This window comes from Argiope bruennichi, chromosome 6 (assembly GCF_947563725.1).
Source record: "Argiope bruennichi chromosome 6, qqArgBrue1.1, whole genome shotgun sequence".
In the NCBI taxonomy this organism is placed as follows: domain Eukaryota; kingdom Metazoa; phylum Arthropoda; class Arachnida; order Araneae; family Araneidae; genus Argiope; species Argiope bruennichi.
The window spans coordinates 116,305,822-116,328,962 of NC_079156.1; the positions used below are offsets into that span (position 1 = coordinate 116,305,822).

Consider the following 23,141-nt stretch of genomic DNA (forward strand, 5'->3'; position numbering starts at 1 on the left):
TTATTTAAATTACAACATAAGTTCACCAATGATAATTAAAACTGAACCCTATAAATAATAAATAGATTCTCAGAAATATCAGGCATTTTCATCATCTCACATTTTTAGTTAGTAGGATAAAATGTCATCCAGTCCAAGAACGCAGTATACTTCGGCGCAAATGCCAGAATAGCTAAAGAATGCGCATTTCTTTCCAAAGGAAGCTATTTACTTCCTCTGAATGAATTCTAGGACTAAGGATTAAGGAAAAGAACAGAATTCGAGGTCCAATTGAATAAACAAATTTTTAAAAATAGAACTGAAAGTTTATTAAAATAAAACATAAATTCACCAATGATAATTACAATTGAAATATATAAATAATAAATAGATTGTCAAAATTTTCTTGTCATTTCCTTTCAAGTGGAAATTTCTTCTTGCTCAAAAGTAGTGGAAGATATGTTGTAGATTGACACATCTTCATCCCTTTATAAATTCAGTCAGCGAGGTTGAGCGTTAACCAGTCTAGGTATTCTGTAATTCTGGTGTAAACACCAGGGTAGCCAGAGAGTGCGCATTTCTTCCCAAAGGAAACTATTCCAACTAGATAGTATAGTTCTCCTTTTCCTATGGTCACCAGGGGGCCTCCAGAATCACCCTAAGAAAAAAAAATTGGCAGAAATCTTGAATGTGAAAATGCTTAAATACAGTGATTACGGTAAATAGGATTCCAGCTGCTTTTTCATGTAAGATTGAAGCATTTTTAATCACTTTACTTTCGTAAATGAAATAAACCTCACATGTCGATTGATACTTAGTGCATTTTTGCAAAAAAGGAATCAAGCACTATTATTTTTGTTGTTTGACTGGTTTACTGCGGTTTATTAGTAAAGGGACCAGATTTGATTAAGCTGAACCACTATCATTTTTCGAATTTCAAGTTAACAACTACAGTAACTATTTGTTGTTATAGTAATTATTTGCATTGCAAAACTGAATCAATTACAATTTGTAACAAGTTTCTCTTTTTTGAGAGGTTAAAAAATCATCCTGTGGTATAACTCTGTGCAAATATTTGCAATTTAATATAGTAACATTATGAGGTGAAGTATCAAATGTGAATAAAATATGTAAAAACAGTTTTACTATTCTAAATTTTAGAATGGGTCATTACATTTGCTTCTGGGTATTAGACAAGTTAAGTTTAGTTATATTAACGTCCTACTTTAAAGCAAAGCTAGGGATACTTTGGGATGGACCTCGTAATTTTGAACCGCGGTCAGATGACGAGGACAACACCTGAGCTGGCAACCCCCTCTCCACACCATGCCACACCAGCGGGATTAGACAAGTTAAAGCGTTAGGAAATTTGAACCATCAATTTTAGGAAATTTGAACCATCATTTAAATAAAAAAAAAGGCTGTTAATTTGAAGGGGAAATTTTAAATAGAAATTTTATAGGTGTTTAAAAATCCTCTAAAAATTAGGTGACAAACACAAAATTTTTTTAATTAGATCATAAATAATTTTTTAAAGAAAACTTGAAAGAATATTTTTTAAGAATGAAAGAAATATGGAAAAATATTTTAATTTTTTTAAAAATATAAGCGAAATTTTCGATATTATACATTAAATAATAAAAATTTCAAATCAATATCTACAATATTTCCAAAAAATTCAACTTTGTCATACAAATAGGCCTGGAAGAAAGTACTTATGCCCACGTATTGTGGAAGATTCCTATTCTAAAGAACTATTCTGCGATTTCAACGCCACATCCGTTTGGTTCCAAATTCATAAGCATGGACCTCAAAAATAGATTTAGTGAGTCTTTAATTAATGAAGTTTTTAATTTGAACATTATCTGTAGTTTCTCTGGAAGAGCAAATTTGTATCTACACAGGCAACTGATCTCAATAATTAAGCAAACGAAATTGGCCACTATTTGATCTCTTGTGGAAGGTAATGCCTTCCATAAGTTATTCTAGGTGCATACCTAACATTCTGTAAGCAGTGAATCAAACATGATATTAAGAAATGCTTAAAATGCTTGTCAATGTTGTAAAGATTCAACAGGAATATTGTTGAGAATTTTGTATAAAGAAGGTTATGGTGGTCCCATATCGTTTCGATATTAAATTCTGCGGTACAAACACTCAAAATGTAACTCTAATGAATCCCATCAATATGGTTTTTAATTCGAATTATTCGAATTGGTTCTTTGCCCGTATGGACATCTTTGACTGCTTAGATGTTACTGACCTCAATAATGAAGTTGAAGATAATGTGAACGACATTATCTGCCCCTTCAATGACAGGTAATGACTACCATGAAGTACTTCATAAAGTATTCTTGATATATTGTTGGCATTGTGAAGTCAATTAATCGCGAACGATATTGAGTAATGTTTCAATACTTCACAATATTGTCAAGACATAACAGGACTATTGTCGAGAATTTTAAATGAAAAACTTTTATGAGCAGGACCACATCCTTTTGATACAAACTGGCAAAGCCTGGATCACCAAAATATAATTTTAATGAATCTTCAAAGAACACGATTTTTAATTCGAACATATCTATAGTCTGTTTGCAAGAGCATGTTTATGTTTTCAGACGCCATGGACCTCAATAATTAAACAAACGAAAATGGCCACTGCCTGATTTCTTGTGGAATCCAATTCCTCTCATAAGATATTTTCGGAAAACCTTTTGGACAGTGATATAAAATTATTTAAAAATCCTAAAACACATTTAGTGGTGAAAAATAGCTAATTGAATGCAATCGTTATACTTTCCCCAGCATTGAAAAATCCCAATAATTTTACATAAGGAGCATACAACCTCTAGTTTCCAACATATATTAAATCCTTCTAGAATTCCAATGCATACTGAGGAATATTCTATTGAAAATGTTCAATATTTGGCATAGACAAAAATTTACTAAAATTAAAATGAAATTCAATTTTTTTTCTTCTTTTCCAAACTTTGCTGTTGAAAAATGAAATAATGAGAATATCTCAAAGCAATCATGAGAAAATACATAATAATGAAGACCGTAAAAAAAAATACACGTTATTACCACACATGCATCTTTGGAGCCATCAAGCGTTCCGGCGCACAATTGTTTATCAGTAATTCGAAGATCGCGTACATACGACTTCCTGCACACTTCTTGATTTTGAATGTAAAAACTGGCCTCCATCAAAACGTCGCTGTAAGAGCCATCTGAAAGTATTTTAAAAGAGATAAATGGACTTAGTCTGATAATACTACTTTTATACAAAGGATTTCATTTAGATTTTGTAAAACTAGAATCATATTCTATAGAGTAAAGGCTCATAAATGAAGTGAAGAGAAAAAAACATAATGCATTATTGTGATATACATCTTAGTTTGAATGCATTGGTTTGAGTGAACTAAGATTTCCACGATATGTTCATGCTGCTGAATTAAATGTACAACAGTAAAGAAAATTTCAAAATATTCTCCAGATATTAGCATGGAAGAAGCGACAGTTTTTGACACTTATCTTCACAAATAATAAGAAAAGCGTATATACAGATGATAACGGCGTGGGCATGCGCGTTTGTATGTGTTGCACTGCATTCTAGTTCGTTGTTTAATCTAGAATAACTAAGCATGGCATATATATACTTTGGAAAGTATCGTTCGGAGTTACTACTTTACTATTTTAATTGGATTTTTAATTATTTCAAGATTAAGAATGTTAGTTAAATAAAAATTAGGAATTTGAATTAATTTATTATTTTGACAGAGTACACATAATTTTTACATTGTTTTAAAATTCAAAAACTGTCTTTTCAATGATACTAAACTTTGTTGTTTAATTTTTTCTTATTTTTAATGGAATTTAAAAAAAATTAAACATAGATTACAACTATAATTCAACATGAAATATATAATTGCAAAATCAATATTTTCATTGTAGCTATTAATATTTCAACCTGTTTTTTTCTTCCATTGATTATATTAAGATATTAATATCCGGCTTATTTTCACATTTAAAGAATGTTTTTAATAAAATTCTTGAATATTTTGAAATTGCTTCTGCTTTCTCTTCCTTATTTTAGTATGTTATGTTTAGTGTGTTATTTGGTATGTTAAGCCTTTTTCTAAATGAAAAAAGAGCATTTTTTGTTGAATAATTCTTTGATACATTATGCAAATCTCTCAATATATTCGGTAGTTAAAAACAAAATTTTAATGTCGAAGGTTCTTCTCTCCATCCGTACGTTTCTAACAAACCTGCTCCTAATCACCAAACATGCAAATGGACTACTTCAAAATAAATCGCTTCTAGCATAAAATTAAATTTCAAATTTTTGACACGACAAAAATTAAAGAGATATATTGCAAAACGAATATTAGTTATTCAATGAAATTTGTTAAATGGTGCGAGTAATATGACTGTCAAACTGAGAAATTTAAAATTGTTTTGCCTTAGTCTTAAATGAAGCATTTAAGACTAAGTTACGTGCAAAAGATTAGACTGAAATTTTAAATAACCAGTACTAGAAAACTAGCTGGTTGCCAACCGCGGTCAAAAGGGTAACTGAGGAAAATGGGGGTAAATTTTGCTTAAGTAGTCAATCATTCAATTTAAAGTGATCGTATGAAATTGAAAACAATTCTATAATTTATATGTATTTATAATAACATAGCAAATCATGTTCTACACGATTCGTTTTCCCAATATAATTTATTATTTAACCAACTTCCATTAGAGGAATGATTATATTCATCTAATGGAATTCCGTTCATGATTATATTCTATACTCCCAATAATTCAAAGACTATGGTTTAGTTGAGAACATGTGTTTTTGACTTTTGTTCAAGGCAATGGACCTATTTGAAGAGAGATAGAGATAGAGAGAGAGATAGAGAGATAGAGAGAGAGAGAGATAGAGATAGAGAGAGAGAGAGAGATAGAGAGAGAGAGAGAGATAGAGAGATAGAGAGAGAGATAGAGAGATAGAGAGAGAGATAGAGAGATAGAGAGATAGAGAGATAGAGAGATAGAGAGAGAGAGAGAGAGAGAGAGAGAGAGAGAGAGAGATGGAAATGTTTGCAGTTAATAAGAACAGAAAATTGATATTTTGACAGTAAAAAAATAGATATTTTGATCCATAAAAAAGAATTAGACTATATACAAATATTTTGTTTACAAATGAATAAGATCTAAAAGTTCAATTTTGTTGGGAAAAAAGTAGCGCTTCTACCTCCAGCAAAGTGTTGTATTTCACAAATTTCTCTTTGGCATTCACTGTAGTGGAAAAAAATATTTTAACTACGACAAGAATTATTTCAACGATAATATCTGTTAATATAATTTTTATCTGATATTAATTACTAAATATCAACATAGATATCAGTAGATATTATGAATTTAGAGTTTTCTAATTACAATTAAATGACAAAAATGCCATTTTTTGATTATTTTATTCTGATAAACTAGAAATTTTGATTAGTAGATGGCCTATTATCGTGTCAACAATATTTCAGATCTATTTTACTGTATCTTGGCTATTACTCTTCATTGTCCATTTCTCTCTGTCGTGCTAGAATTCGTTTCCAAGCTGTGAGATTTTCTCTAAAAATATCTACTCAAACATTTAGACTTTCTGTTTGAAATTCATAACAACTCATAGCGTAAATGTAAAATAAAATTTCTGATTTAATAAATTTTAATAGTATATTAGATGGTTTTCTGTTTCTTACAAGATTTTAAGCATATAATTTGTAATGTAATTTTTTAAGACGCAGATGAGAGACATTGAAGGTCTTCATAAACTTAACTAAATTAATGTGACAGCGAAATGAAATGATTGCCAAATGTCTGATTTGCTTGTCACAAAAAAAGTTAGGATTTTCACATACAATGTTGGTGGTGGAACAAGGGATGGGGACACTTTAAATTCTGTTATATGCTACAGATTTCGCTGGGCGTTTATATTATAAATAAATATGAATTTTAAAAAAAGAGACTTTTTCTGCACAATTCTTTGAAATTCATGTTCGTAAAAGTGTCAAAAAATTCAATTAAAATTTGTTCTTTTAAATCTGAACACAAAAATATAAATAATTGAACAAACTATCACAAGGACAAAAGCTATTGCTCTTGTAATGTCTGACCTTCACAAAACCCCTGATATTTACGTGAAACAATAAAAAACAGAGCTAACTAGATTCTCTTTATGAAAAAAAATTTCACAAAATGATATGTTTCGCCATCAAATATAATGCCATTAACGAGCTGTAAAACAATTAATGTGGTACCAGTTTTGAAGAGAACCTTACTGTTTAAACTGCAATTACTCAACCGAAATTGCAATTGTTCAAAAAGTATAATCTTTGAAGGACGTGCAATCACGATCAAAAGAATTGATTGATTTTGTGAGAGTGAATGATTCATTTATGCTCATGAGCTTTGTGGAATACAAGTTAAGACGCACGCACGCGCACACACACACACACACACACACACACACACACACACACACACACACACACACACACACACACACACACACACACACACACACACACACACACGTGTAAACTTACTTACGGATGTCAGTCCGAATCCTGTGACAGCACAGCGTCTCCCGGAGAGATTAGTATCTCTCAGGCTGTCGTAAGGAAGGCAGACGGGAATGATGCTACTCGAGAACGGGACACGTTGACTGAGTTGGAGGACTGCAATGTCGTCCGTATGAGTTCTAATGTCGTACCTTTCGTGAATTCGAACGACATTCACCCCGACATCGATGGTACCGGGCTCGTTTACAGTGCTCAGGTTGAGAGCACCCAACCTGACCATGAGTTGCTTAGGATCCAGGCTGTTTAAGAGAAAAAAAAATGAATAAGATTAGAGAAATAAAGATTTAGTCTGGGGGAGACAAAAAAATCTTTGTTTATTAAAAAAAATTAAATTATAAAAGACGAGTCCCAATTATATTGCACTTTGCAGTAATTATCTTGAAATGATTAAAAGGAACATGTACTCAGTAACATTACTTTTTCATAAATATAGAAAATGTTGTTGTTGCTGTTGTTGTCATATCTGTTGTTTATAATCCCAGGTGTTATAGCTGCGCTATACTACCTCCATGAAACCAAAGATCTCTAAAAAGTCCATAAACAATAGCGGATCCCTTAAAATCTCAAAAATCGTAAAATTTAAACATTTAAGAGTGTAATTGAGGGAGGCTTGATCTGCCGTGCACCAAGGACATTCAGCAAAGATCCTTCGTCCGTGTTGGAAGGCGAGAGATTTGCAGGGTCCACTCAAAGAAACGAGAGAGAGCCGTTTGCTGTTTTCTAGAGATATTCAGGTGGTGACACCAACCAGGACTCTTACCAAAGTACCAAGAGTGAACAGGTGGAACTCTCCAAAGTGCACTCGACTCCATCTTTTTGATAGAGGAGATTTCAGAATAAGTTAGTGTAGCATCACCATGAAATAAGTCAGCTGAGGCAGTCTTAGCTAAGTTATCTGCAATCTCATTACCATTTAAACCAACATGTGAAGGGGCCCATTGAAAGTGTATAGAGTGTTCAGCGGAGAGCCTGACAATACGGTTTAAGATATCCATACTAATCTTGTCCCTCACTTTCGTTCAATGAGAAAGAAGCTGTATAGAGGCACGATTATCCGTTAAAATCCAAATGTCTCCGAAGAAACCATATAGCATATGTACGACTACATTAAATTATTTCTATATTCTTTTGACAATATCTTCACCCTGAATTCATGAAGAGTGTGTTACTTATAGAGAAAACGCAAGGATCGCTCACACTGTTGGCAACGATAGATTATCTTGGAAATTGACAATTAACCATTACAATGTTCCCTGACGATTAGTTTTACGAAATAACCTTATTATAATTGAGTTGAGTATTGTCATATTGCTATAATGATCTAATTCCATATGGGTTTTTGGATATACATTAAAGTTTTTAATACATATTTGCAAACTACTTTTATATTATTTCAAGTTGGAACCTCAAACAAAAAATAATTATAGAAATGAAGATTTCTTTTACAGTTATCTTACGCTCGTTTTTTCTTAATGTAGAAATCCTTTCCAGAAATCTATGATGCTTTCAATTAAGTTAATTGTTAATATATTAACTCAATGAATCACGGGCTTGTGAAAATGAAGTGCTGGATTATCTAATAATCAAATAACTATTATTTGACATAATAATATAATATTAATATATTAGTTTTATAATATTAGTTTTTTTGTTCCCAGGTGTCATCAACGATTTAGGAACAGCACTTAGCGTCCGATGTATCTCATTGCCTTTTCACTACCTTATGACATTTCTGTTTGAAAAGTGCATACAGACACTAAAAGTTCATCTCCATGATGCCTGTAAGATTGATCCCCTGAGCATCCATATTCCCGTTGCAAGTCTGTTCGCTATGCCTAATTAAAGGGATAGCTTGCTTTCTTTGAAAAATTATTGACAAACAAGTTTATACTTGTGTTTAGTTTGGAGAGAAATCTTTGTCAACAAACTCGCTCATAGAAAATGTTATTGTTAAAGTATATTTGATCGATGGTTGTATTAGATTAGACATTCTAGGAGACTCTAGTCACTAGACTTTCGACGTTTTTCATCCGAGTCATGTTCTTGAGCCATATTCTGACTTAATACTTAATTCAGAATTCGGAACAGATGAAAGCTCTTTAATAATACATATTCAAATGAAAGATTAGAAGCAAATATGCCATTCAACAGCAATAAATTAATTCTGGATGTGTAGCGGATTGTTATGAGCGAGGATAGAACCTGGGACCTTGTGGTTCGCAGCCTAATAACAAGACCACAAGGCAAAAGTAATTACTCGTGTCCCGTAGCTGTTATCTGGTTTATAAGGTTCACCACAGATGTAATATAAAAGAAAGACTGTGAGAGCAGATTTTAGAGGGAATGAATTAGACCAGTACCTTCAATCTTTAATGAATGGATGGCAGAGATCGTGAGAGAATTTAGTTATGTAAATATCAATTTGATTATCTTAATAGATTTTTTTTAATTATGTCTACAGATCATTCATTTCATTATTGGCTGTTCTTTCAACAATTCAAGTTTCAAAAGCATTTCCTCATTTTTCATTGATGATTACTAAGTAATGGCAGAGCGATCAACTGCAGTATCATACCCTCTTATCAAAGTCAGCCAAAGCGATACTCACGGTGTAATGGCATTTCGTTTCACCAAGCAGTGAGCAGCCGTGATCACGTGCCTCGCAGTCACCAGGGCTCCACCGCATTGGAAAATCTTCAGGCCGCTTCTTTTGATCTCGAAAACCACCGCCTGCATAGAGAAATTGAACAAAATGTTTTTACGCAAATTAATAAGTGAAGTTAATTTATGTAAGAAATTTCTTAGTCGTATCTTTCGTCTGTTTAATGCACTGTACTAACTTTCGTGTTATAAAAATATTTTCTTTTCCCCAAAGATGAGTAAAGATTCAAATGATTTTCACTATCAGCATTTTTACGAAAAATCTGATCAGTGATTTAAATTCTTTTAAAGATATATCCGCTATATATCCCCTACTTCTCACAGATTATTTCCCCCTTTATCAATCAAACTATCCAACAAATGTTGGTCGAAGAGAACGGGAAAATAAAACGACCAATCAAGTGATTAAAACAGAGAGGTTTAAAAAATAAGATTTTGAATTAGATAGATTTTTTGAAGCGTTATACCATATGACAAGGAAAGACAGAAAAAAAAATATGGAATAAGCATCATGCTATCCGTAAACAGAAGAGTGAACGGAGCTTTGTTCTTCAACAATTTCTCTGAAGAAAAAGAAAAACTCCAAAAGAGCCATATGTTGAGAAAAAATATTCCAATTAAAAATAGACAATGTTTATTGTGAAATTTAATTTATGTTGTTTTAGAAAGCACTTTTTTAGAGAATCTTTTCAAATTTTAAAATGCGGGAGCTTATTCTTATATGTCGAAACAGCTCATGCATTACATTTGTTAAAACTGAGGTAAAACTTGAACATTTCAGGTGTATTGTTCTTCGTATTTTATTCCTAATATAATTATTGATTGTAACAAGTTTCGCACAAACAATTTTTAATGGAATGAGTTTTTGATTTTCACAATATGTTGCCATTCAGAATGAAAAATTGTAACTTTAAAATTTAACATGTACTCACCATAAACGGCCAGTTCCCTTTCTCGGCTTCTTGACCACCTATTATCCGACTGCCAGTAACGGAATTTGAAACAGTCTCTAAATGTTCACCACAAACTGAAAAAATTTGAAATAAATTTGATCTATAAGAAGAATAAAAAAATGGGCTTTAAAAGGTTTTCAATTTTTTTAAAAAATTGAAGTTTCTAATTCATAATTCTTTATTATACACATATACAAAGGAGCTTTTTATTTTTTCTCCAATCTTTGACAGATTGGTGCCTTTTGTTATGAATAAAAAGTAGGTTAAATAAAATACATGCATTGATAATTATTTTCTGTTGTATTTTAATGCTACAGAGAGTATGTAATTGTTATATATTTCAGAACTTTAATGTGTCAAACAGTTAAAGAACGGTTTCAAAATTCTTTTATAACTGAAATTTGCAAATCCGAACATAAATGTACCAGAAAGTAGAAATTGCAAATATAGGTGTAGTCTCACAATTGGATCAATCGTATATGCTACAATTCTCAATCATTTTATAAGTTTTGTGCAATGTTAATGCAAATGTCTTCGATGATCAAAACATATTGTTACGGATTTCCCTCTATCACTATCAATCCGTCGTGTTCGTTTACTTGTGTGTATTTAGTGGTTGTGTATGGTGTGAAGATAACACAACACAATGATCAGTCCTTTCAGTAGATGAATACACAACACGTTTATTGACACTACGACACACAGGACAGCACAAAGACGGCAACTATATACAGCATAGAGAAGACTATTATTTTTAGCCGAGACGTGCTCACAGCAGCACACAACAAGACTCTACTGCAGACAGTAGCGCACAGCTTAGTTCAGCACTAGCTTAACTCCGTCGCTGCTCTGCTAATCTCTGAAAGACCCGTTGTTTACCGTCGATTCTGACTACAACCCCGGCAGCTGCAGACTGCCTCCTTTTATAGGTCTCAGGAGGCGGGGCTAGAAGCCTCTCAACCAATCAGGAACTTTTAAGGCGTATCTCGGTTCCCAATGGACGGACGGGAAAATTCTCGATGTTTCGGGTATAGTCTATTTTGGTGTCAAAGTCACCAAATTCATCGCCAAGTCGCCAAAGGGTCGTCAAGTTTGTCGCCAATCTCTAGGACCTCCGACGCGACACCCGGACTCCGTCCAATACAGATTACTGTAAAACAGTCTTTCTGATGATGGAGCCATCTATGCTGGGAAGCAGCATCCCAGATTCGTAACAATATTTTGACGGGAATCTGAAAGGAGAAGCCCCAAGGGGATTTTGTAGTAGCCTTTCAAGTAGTGGCTTATCAATGGAGTAAATTTCAGATTTACACTAATTTTTTTCTGTTCAAAACCTTTATCGACTGAACTGAGTGACAAGACTCACAAATGATAGGTATAAACTAATGTTAACTAATTGATTCCTGTAGAAAAGAAACATTTTATTGGATTCTGTATATGTCATATAGAGTGACTTAAAGAGAAAAAAGTTTTTTTTTTTAATTAAAACTGTATTGTGATTATTAAATATTTTTTTAAGAATTCAATATAAATTAAGATGTTCTTTGGGAATATATATTTACTACGAGCTTTAACAAATTTTAAATGTTGCAGCATTTTAGATAGAATATTTACTAGTCCGTAAAATTAAAGCAATTCTTACGATCTTGCCGCGCAAAATATAAACTAGATGGAAACATAGACGAAATTCATATTACAAAGACACAATGTAATAAAAATGGAAAGAAATGAATAGAACGCATATATTAGGAAACATAGCAAAAAAAAAAAAAAAAAGGGTGGGGTGGGGTTATAGACAAAATGGTGAAGTTCCAAAAGAGTGTTTGGACGTGAAGATGAAAGAAAAACATACGCTCATTCATAATGTTTTTAACTTTCTATAATTAAAATGGCTGTGTGATAGATATCATCTGCTTCTATTTAAAAAATTATCCAGCAATTTTTGGCGCAATAGGGTCCGTGTTTTTCGCCAATGAGCGCCTGTATAGTTACCTGTTGATCTCCGGAGGATACAACAGTATCTCTACAGATATCTCCGTAAAGCACTCGAAACATAAACAATGGGATGTAAGTCAGCGAAGAACGTTTGCCAATCTATTTGATAGATATATTCATTTATTGAAGCTCCTGACAATAAAATACCTTTTTGTGATAGTGTGTAATCAGTCATAAACACAAATTCTGGTAATATGGCACCTCGGAATGGAAGCACCTGGAGGAACGTACGTTCATGATCACAAAATACCTTTTTGTGATCATGTGTAATCCTTCATAAATACCAAGTCTGAACATATAGCACGTCGGAATGGAAGCATCTGGAGGAACGTAATTTCATCGCAGTAACGACTCCGGTCATTGAACCTTTGTCGAAAACTCAAAAGACTTATTTTTCTCATTCGACATTATGCCTCTTCGCAACAATTCCTTTTTCCCATTCATCATTCACTCTTCACCCATTCATAGTTAGGCCTCTTAAGACATTAAAATCGCCCTAAAGATCTCTTTCCCTAGTAATAGATGACAATATGTTCCTACCTATTTCCATATTAAGACGAGAATGGCGAGAATCTTTTATGTGAACTAAGGAAAGAGGGCATTACTCCATTGAAAAGATATCCAGTGTTTGTATTTGTTATACTACAAAAATCCGCTCCACTGATGTTCTATTAAAGCTACATAACGTGCCGAATTCCGGACAAATAGACCACTTTTATGCAATCGTCTAATCAGAATAAAGTGGGACATCCCTTCGTAAGTGCTTAGTAGTGGTGGCCATCGTCTGGTTTCGGTCTCTTTTAGTCAGCATGATAATATATCTATCATCTTTCGCTATTGTTTCCTTGGAGGTCCACTAGCAACCTTTCTTGTAGTTGTGTTTGTAATTTGAATCGATTTCTAAGCGTGAGAAACAACAACCAGATTTTTGGCATCATTCGATAAACTGCGCACCATACCCTTTTTTGAACATTTTATCTCATGCAAAATAATTTTTATAGTTTCTGACAGCTATTTTGATCACATGATTTCACTTTTACTTGCAGCGAATGTTTGAAAATACGACGATCTTTTTTTTTTCTTTCTAAATTGCATTGCACTGCACTCGCTAGTTTTCCGCGTTTTGCGTGTCCCTGTGTCGTCTGTAACGTCTTAGTTTTTATATTCGCGTACTTATCAACTTTCTGGGAAGCTTGTTTTTCATGTTTTCTTTTCAACAGTTTTTTAGCTTTACGATGAAAAATTAATTTGTTGCTGAAGTTTTGCGTACTGGTGTATTTTCGTAATATAATTTTTATCAGAAATTTTCATTACTCTTCACATCAAGACTGGAAAATAATATAATATATTTATATATTAATAACTTATGAATACATATGAAAACAAAAATTTATTCTTTAATATCTTATTAAGTATGGAAGTACCATTAGTAATCATTTCATTCATCAAATCATTTTTTATAAGTATTTTTGATTTCTGTCTATAAAAAAAATATATATGTATTTGTGGGGGTTTGTTATGAGTGAGGATAGAACCTGGGACCTTGTGGTTCGCAGCCCAGTAACATGAACACAATACAAAAGCAATTGCCCGTGTAGCGTAGCTGTTTACTGGCTTATAAGCTTCCACCACAGACTCTCCCTCCAGTGAGTCGGAGGTGAGAAGAACGATATGGTTGTTGAGTGGTGATGTATTAGCTGTTGTGTATAATGCGCCCGTACCCATTTGAGCAGCGCCAAACATTTTGGCGATCGTGTATGGGTAAGTAGTAGCTGTTGCGTCAAGTGAGTCCGACGGCTTTGTGTTGCTGCGTCAAGTGAGTCCGACGGCTTTGTGTTGCTGCGTCAAGTGAGTCCGACGGCTTTGTGTTGCTGCGTCAAGTGAATCTGACGACTTCGGTTTGCTGTGGGTAGATGGCGCCACAACAGTTGTACGAAGGTTGAAGGTCCATCGTCCGAGATCACCAATGTGATCACGTCCGGGTCACCAATGTGGCGGATTTTTATGAGTGAGTATATAATCTGGAACTTTGTGGTTCGCAGCCCAGTAATATGAACACAATACAAAAGCAATTGCCCGTGAAGCGTAACTGTTAACTGGCTTATAAGCTTTCACCACATATTGCTAAATGTTGCTGAAGTATTGCTAAAATGTTCGTTATCAAAGTATTTGACTAATTATGCTTCCTTCTGGTCATATCCCAGTTTCAGAAGTCTTATTATAAAGACAAATTATGTACTTACCATCTGGTAAGAAGACTGGCTTTCCTAATCTGTAGCCTGGAGATCCAGAAGGATTGGTCTTAGGTATATAATGAACTGGTACATGCTCAGAAGAAGTATTAGTAGTTCTAGTGCTGTTGGTTGTTGGAGAAATTCTATCTGTAGGTGTACTAGATATATTTGATTGCAGAGAAAAGGGACAGCAAATGATCGGCTCATCGCCGGCAAAACCACACATATATTGCCTGAGCTGATCCCAGTCTTCTGTTTTTTGACTCAGAGATAGACACTGTGTCCAACGTAGGCATGTCCCTCTCTCTAAATCTGGAGTCATGCAGTTATCACCAGGAGAAAGTTCACTATTGTTTTCGAATACAACTAGAAAATATTTTTAAACATTAATTCAGCAATAATCATTAATTAAGCTTTCGCATAGGTAGAATGAAATCGGAAATATTTTAAGGCCAATGGAAATCGGAATATTTGTTTCAAGACAATCGGACTGAATAAAAATAAGAAATCGTGAATTAATCTGGTACCTCTTAACATGAAATCTTAGTTCTTAAAATGTCCCACCATCACCGCTATATGCGAAAATAAGTCGGAAAACTAAGCTGGTTTCTATATGCAATGGGAGCACACTTTTCAAATGAGCATGTTATTGATCATGTCAGTATGTACCATAGAAAACTTTTTCTCGTCAGTATTTACGAAGAAAGATTAATAAAATATTTTGGTTTCCATAGGTTAATTGCTGCCATGTTCTCGAGAATTTATGTTGACATCATGGGAAATTTATTTTAAACCCGTAATGCAAGTTTCTAAGACAGCCTCTAAATGAACTATGACTTAAAATTTAAAAATTTATAAACTCAACATAATGCCAAATTTTTGAAATTCTACATGTCTGAATACTTCAAATTTCATACGTTTTTAGTTAACGGAAAATATGAGCACTAAAATTTGAAATTCAATACATTAAAAAAAAATTCAAGAAATTTGGGCCGTTATTTAAATTAAATATTCAAGTGATAGTTTGAAAGAATACCGATTCATTAATTTAAATGAATCGGTTATTAGCCGGCGTCCTGGCATAGGGGTAACGCATCTTCCCCGTGATCTGGGCGTCCCGAGTTCGAATCCCGGTTCAGGCATGGTTGTTCTTCATCTGTGTTCTATCTGTGAGGTGTGTGAATGTGCCCCCCTGTAAAAAGGGGTTGGGCAAGCGAATGTGTGTCATCTTCATATGAGCTAGAAGTCAGACTTCTGCCCTCGGGTGCTCAGGGGTCTTTACCCTCAAAAGCTACTGCATCCCCTTTCCGTGGTAACGCGGACCTGTCATCATCATCAATTGGTTATTATGGCGAATATTAAAATTCTGGAACCAATATAGGACAATCATCTATTAGAAAATACGAATTATTGTAAGAAATTGCATAGTAAATAATACATCTTGTCAATTTGAGAGCGGCTTATAAAATGACTTGATAAAAACGAGACTCATTGCATAACGACGTTTTTTTTTTAAAAACTAATTTAAAACAGTCACCAATGGAAACATACAATTGCTACAACAAAAGTTTGATACAAAAACCATCCAAATTCGGGAAAAAATATTTAAGAGCAATATATGTTTTCTGCTATTCGTACCGTTGTGAGAACTTGAAAATCGATATGATTTGAGCATAAAAAACATTTGGTTAAATAATGTTCAGACATGCCGAGACTTTTGATTTATTAAATCTTGAAAACACATTTTGCTGCTTATTCTTCGAACTCTTGTATGAGAATTTTTTGAGGGGCAAAAAAAAAGTTCCGATGTAATTTAAAAACACATACATAATGATTTTTTAGAGAAACGGGGTAGGAATATGCGTCTTTTTGAGCACCAAGCCTAATTCAAATAATCAAAAAATAATTTCGAAATTAATTTTTAAATCATGGGATTTTATTAAAAATTAATTTTTAATACTCAACGTATTATTTATGTATAATATTCTGCGATATTTTGACTTTTTATTTCAAATCCTATCTAAGGAAATTTAAATGATCGTAAAGACCATCCATTTTCTCATTAAAATTGCGACTTAAATTTCTTTGTTCTTTGTAAATTTTGTTAAATTTCGTAGCAGAAATTCTCATTCTAGACATTCATTTGATTAATGAATATTTTGTTTAGAAATTCTATTACGGCATTCTTGGGATAATTCTTATAGTTTGAACTATAATGAGTTATAAAATATAGAATCTAAGTCGAGATCTAACTTCCTAAATATATCGTAATTTAATTCACAAGATTTAACTTCCATTAGAATTATTAAAATGACGGATATTGGATTGAAAGTTTCTTCTCTTTACATAGAATTCTAGAAACAGATTAAACAAATCCAATTACAATATTTTATTATATTATTAGAACAAAGTATTGCAAAATATTATATTATTACAACAAAGTATTGTTTTTTTATGTTGCTATGGATATTAATCTTGTTTAGCATGAATGTTGGACAATATAGTGAAGATATCGTAACAATGTTATTGATCATTTTGTAATAATAGAGAAAAAAAAAAGATATGAAGCCGACTTACTTTGCCCCATGGAGATGTTAATCAAGAATAGAATCAGCAACAGCTCTAGCCGAACAGCGAGTATTTGAAGAAACATTGCTGAACCTTGCTTCAGAAAAACTTCAGGATAGAACGGATATTTTCATCTGGAAAATAGAAAGGAAACAAACTGTATTCATGCTTGGATTTTCTTCATTCAGTCTTTTACATATATATCTCGAGATTTTGAGAAATCTATGTTTCAGATTAAGCTTAATCCGAAAAATAACTTTTTCTTCTCTCTTCTTTTCTTTATCTTCTTTTATTTTAGATCTCCCTTAATTCGAAAAACACATTCTTGGAATTATATGTTTTTGTTACTCGATTTGATTGTGAACACGATTACACAAACACATTTAGCACCAATGAATAAAATTGTACCAAATTTGTAAATTTCTATCAAATAAAATCCATTCAGCGTACATCTGTATGTGTGTCTGCTAGCTCAATAGAGATCACAAAAAAATACAAAATGTAAAGATCCTAATGAATAAAATTTGCTAATTTAGTATTTAATATATAATTTCGCCTCAAATTTGGAACCACATTCCTAAAAGTATTGACAGTGTGTGGGTTTGTACTTTTACATATATGTAAAACCGACCTCTAATTAGAAACTACAACAACTTGGTTAAATAAAATTTGATACACAGTTTTAGACTGTAAAATAAACTTTCTTATCATATTTCAGATACCCAACAGCATCAAAGTATATCCGTCAAAGAATTTATTGTCTATCAGTCTATTTTCGTGATAACTCAAAAATACAACGACTTCAATAATTTAAATTTATATTTCATTTTGATGCTGTAGTTGTAAGTTCATATCACTGACTCTGCCTCGCCCGAAAGCACACGGATAAAGAAAGCTGAATGACCGGACAGCTGCAACAGCAACAAAAGCGGGAACTGTGGTTGAATCGTAAGGGCCATCACCGGCCACGGTACAACCCTTCCTGAAGAAAGTACGTCCCGTCATCGATAGGAGGAGCCAGATCCCCCACCTTTTTGTGTACCCTCCAGGGTGGGGTGATCCAAACATCATACCGGAAACTTCTCATTCCTCTTTTCAAGGTACCCCCCCCCCGGGGTTATGCTCTAGTTGTAAGTCGATTTCAAATTTTGGTTTTAATTGGTCGAAAAAGTAGGTGTTAAATATATATTTGTTTTTCTTTACTACATTACGAAGCCTGCAACTATCAAGCTTGAGGTATATCGAACTAAAATTTTAAGTCCTCTTGGCCTTTATGGGATTGCTCAAAGTCGACAATTTTATGCAAGGAGAGGAGAGATAACACCTTTAATCAAAAGGATGAGAGATAGTTTTAAGGAGAATAATCCACTTGTTGCAATTATATCCATCTTTATTTTTTGGGATATTTTTTTTATGTTCACGACTCGTGGACTGAGATTGTTTGCTGGAACATAGTTTACAAGAGGACCGTCTCGGGTCAAAAATTAATTCATATAGAAGATATAAATCTTTTCCGATTTCTATAAGGTATCAAATACTTTTTGTAGATCCCTGTGAGCTACAGTGGACTATTTTGGCAGGCGCACCTGTGAATTTTTTGCCACCGCTTGTGGTTAATTAAATTCTTAGCAACCACTGATCACGGTGAACCAAATGTTCTCAAAAGGTGAATAAATATAAATAAGGATAATATTTGCATGCATTAGAAATAGTAAACAATTTGAATGCTAATAATAACAATGTAACTGTTAATGATAAATTACTATTATTATAAAACAAATATAGGAAGGAAAAATATATTTCCATTGCAATCATAATATACCATAATTCGTAAAAGCAAAATAGTGATATTGATGCAAAAGTAACATTATTTATGATCAAAAATGAATAAATTATAAATAAAGAGGCATCCAAAAAATATTGGTTGATAAGAATTGAAACATTCGATTATAATCAATCATTTTCAATAATCAAAAATCATTTTTTTACGTACTTTTACGGACAACGATTTCAGTTTTACGAAGTCAGGACATAGCAAAGTTCCATTTCATTAATTTTTCAATTCATTTTATTCATTGATCAACTTTAATGTGGTGTTAAAATCTTCATTTTTACATAATAGAGTTAGAATTTCTAATTTGTGCTTTTGACAATCCATACTTCAGAACTTCGGTTGATTAAGTTAATATGCTCCGTGGTCATCTAATTATATACTTGTTATTTTTTCAGAGCATTTGTTCCCAGCGTTCAAAGCGATCTGACCGCAAAGCAATAATCTTTGGCTGCTTTACAATTAAAGCACTTTATACTGTATGTTTAAACTTGTATATCTCATAAATTTTTTTAAATCAAAATCAGTAACATATGAAATTGCTTCTTTTTTATTACAAATAAGAATAGATCATGCACTTACCATAGCAGCATAATAGAGAAATGCGACTTTTCTTTGGCGTTCCGGTTTTTGCCGGTTCATTGGAGGACACCCCTCGCGACATCATCACGAAATGGCGATTAATATCACTTGCTACCTCCCTTCGTGTAATGCGATTCGTGGAAGACGAGTTTTTATCAAGGTCAAAAACGTTTTGAACTGATTAAGCATCACATAGTGAATAACATTCTATGATAGTAGCGCTTCTGGGTTTTTTTCGGTGCACTAAATAAAAATCAAGAATTCACTTTTATGCCTTGTTTGTAGATACAATTACATTCATCATCACTCACTCAATCAATCATCAGTCAATACTAACATATCATTAGCGTATTTTCAAGTTCGACGTCATTGAATATGATCTTATTTCATCTTTGTAAATTCATCAGTTTTTATTGCATATTATTATGTATTTTATCACAATAGCTTCAAAACTATACTTTTTAAAATATGTTAACAAACAATCCTTTTTAAATAATCATCATCTAATCTCAGACGTCTGATCCGTCTTTAACTTCATAATATCGAAAATTCAGATATTTTTAAAGAAATATTTCATAAAAAAAGTATAAGTCAGGTAACTTTTTAGCCAAAGAAGAAAATTAATTAAGAAGATTTGAACTTTGTAAAGAATTGAAAAGTACAGAAATCCAATTCAGAACATAATTTTTTTAAATATATATTAGAAAAAATACCTTTAAAAGTTATATTTAGATGTTTCTAACATAAAATTTAAACTGGTTTTTGATTTTGAATTTTTTAAATTTAAAAGCTTACTGAAAGTTCTAATTCGGATATTTTTTTTACAAAGCACTGTGTTTCGAAATGTATTGCTTACCATAGGACTAGAGTTTCTCATATTATTTGCAGACCTTAGTTTAATCGAAATTGATAAATTTGTAATTAAATTTATGGAAATTATTCAATAATCTAATTCACATTCATTATCAAATAAACTAAATTGAAATCGGATACTGATTTAAGATTTTATGCATTATAGTAAATAACAAAGGAAAACTTAAAAAAACTAACATTTTGCATTGAATTTAAATGTGTAATAAAATTATTATAATACAATTTTAAAAATCTCATATTAAAAACACTGAAGTGGGGAAATTTGTCTATTTTGGCTCTTGTGTCATGATATATTCGGGATCATCTTTTACCACCTTTTTTTTGTATAAATTATACCTCTTGGGATGAAATAAATTGAAGCTAAAAGTTTCATCTTCTATTCGGCCACTCTAGTGTTTATATATATATATATATATATATATATACACCAATGGTTCGGAATGTTGTGGAGTTAGGTCAAATATATTTTTTCTGCACCACCAATGCCGAAAAAACTGTCAGGACTTAAAGAAAGCATTTGTGCAGCATTCAGAACCATTGACAGAGTGATGCTACAAAATATTTGGAACAAACTGGATTACAGATTGGACGTACACCTTGTAACAAGGGAGTCACACAATATTCCCACATTTATAACTTGAAAAAACTTGGTATATTTCTCTTTAAATTCATGTATTACTTATTGTAATATGTGCAGTAGTTTCGAAAACATGATTTTTTAAAAATCGGGTCCATCATTTGTACTCACTCTGTATTTTACACTTTTTAGCAGTTGACAAACATCCATTGAGATAAAATAATTTTCTCCAAAATGGAATATTGCCATTTCGTTATTTTGGCGTACAACATTATAAAGATATTTTACATTATGTTATGCGAATAAGGTGCATTCGTGAAAAATAAGTATTGACCTATGTATTGATTAATCGCCCAATATATGGATTAGGTTGCTTTTGCTAGAAGACATCAGGATAAACAAGCCCACAATCGGTTTTTACATGAAAGAAAATTCCTAACTATCATCCAGATTATTGCAGGTTTTTTCGTTGCTAAAGTATCTTTAGCCGATAAAGTTTTATACTGTAGTTAGTAATAATACTAGCTATGATCAGGACCACGCTTACGATGTTTTTTTATCAGTATTCTTTTATGATCCTCTGCCATATGAAGAACATAAAATATTATTCCCTCGGATAGGAAGAAAACGGTATCCATTAATCATCCATATTCATTATCCTATTTCAATTTATAACGTCGCTGATGAATTTCAACAGATTTGAATCCAGTGATAACTATTTAATAGCAGGTATTAAAATATATTAAAGGCAGATGTACAAGCAAGAGCAGTGATTTATTTCTGAATGTCATAAAATAAGAATCGTGTGAACACAATAGAAGCAGATATCAAAGGGAAGGTCAGACCAGTACCTGCGATCACTAGTGCCCGGCTGACAGAAAGAATTTTTTAGGCACTTGTTTTTATAAATATCATTTTTTTTCCATATAAGCAGAGGATTTTCATGTGAAAAATGTTTACAAATCATTCACTTTATTGTTGGCTGTTATTGAAACATTTCTAGTAACCAGAGCAGTTACATTATACCGCTCAGGTGTATAGATACTTTCTTGAGATAAAATTGACCTAAATTAATAAATTACATCTACCTATCAAGAAAGAGATCCACACAATGGCGATTACAGGATAATTTGAATATTGATTAAAACACTGTTAACATCTCGTAACCAGAACGAAAGAGAAAGAAAAGAAAAACATACTTATTGAAGATGCACATCAACTTGTATCAAAACGACAACCACCGGCAGCTCCAACATTACCGTCTTATTTCTATGTGGCGATAATCAAGAAACTGTATCTTCTTCAATGATGCACTTTCAGAAAGAGGAAATCTAAAAAAATGTTTCACTACCGAAATTTTCACGAAGCAGCAAAGCATTTTGGTACATAGTTTAAAGATATATCTTCCATAACTTTATCCAACCGCTCGTAGAGTTACTATTTTTATAGCCCATTATAATTAGAGTCATCTTATTAGCATATCACACTGGATGTTAGTTCTGCGACTGCATCGAATTGGAATCCAAAAATTGGCATCTAGCAAATGCTGCCGATAAAAATGGAAGAAAAATTTGATTTTTTTCCAACATACTTCACTCTATTATTGATTATTATATCACCCTTTCTAGTTATCAGAGCAGTTACGACACACCGGTAATATCTACAGATCCTTCACTCTATTATTGGTTGTTATATCACCATTTCTAGTCCCCAGAACAGGTAAGTTACACAGCTCAATGTTCATGAATTAATAACGGATGAATTGTATGCATCTTATAGGTTTTATCGAAATCATCTGAAGCATTAGTCACGGTGTAATGGTATTTCGTTTCGCCATGTAATGTGCAGATGTTATCAATGTTTTGCAGTCACCAGGGCTCCACCGCATTCGAAAGTCTTGAGACCGCTTCTTTTGACCTCGAAAACCGCTGCCTACGTAAAGAGATCAATAAAAGTTATCACGTAAATTAATTAGAAATGCACTGTAATATGGTAGCGTGGATTATTCCAAAGAAATAGGCCGATTTTTAAACCGAAATGGTTAATTTCTTTTTCGACACATAGGGACGATCACTACATTACACAACTTTACAAAGACTAACATTTAAACATGAAACATTTTAAATTTTAATAAACTATTCCTTCCGGTGTTCCTTTTTCACGCACGCCACATCATTCTGCTCCACGCTTCTTTTTCCACGTTGCCAATCGGCACCAACTAAATTTAGTTTCTGTCGCCATCTCACCAAAGTGTCTAGTCTT

The 23,141-nt window shown here is 32.7% G+C and overlaps 1 protein-coding gene across 2 annotated transcripts; it reads right to left on the reverse strand.

Annotated features, from left to right (window-relative positions):
- Positions 1-337: 337 nt before the first annotated feature.
- Positions 338-22,235, reverse strand: LOC129972903 (proclotting enzyme-like). Of its 2 annotated transcripts, none has more exons than XM_056087212.1 (9): positions 22,079-22,235; positions 19,430-19,672; positions 17,026-17,150; positions 14,458-14,814; positions 10,199-10,293; positions 9,214-9,335; positions 6,570-6,844; positions 3,064-3,209; positions 338-637 (listed from the first exon to the last, which is right to left on the reverse strand). In XM_056087212.1, the coding sequence occupies exons 3-9, from the start codon at positions 17,099-17,101 to the stop codon at positions 476-478; spliced, it is 1,233 nt and encodes a 410-aa protein (XP_055943187.1). In that variant the 5' UTR covers positions 17,102-17,150; positions 19,430-19,672; positions 22,079-22,235; the 3' UTR covers positions 338-475. The 2 variants fall into 2 exon arrangements, 1 of the variants encoding a protein (XP_055943187.1); XR_008784911.1 differs by having other exon boundaries at positions 505-637; positions 6,574-6,844.
- Between the last annotated feature and the right edge of the window lie 906 nt (positions 22,236-23,141).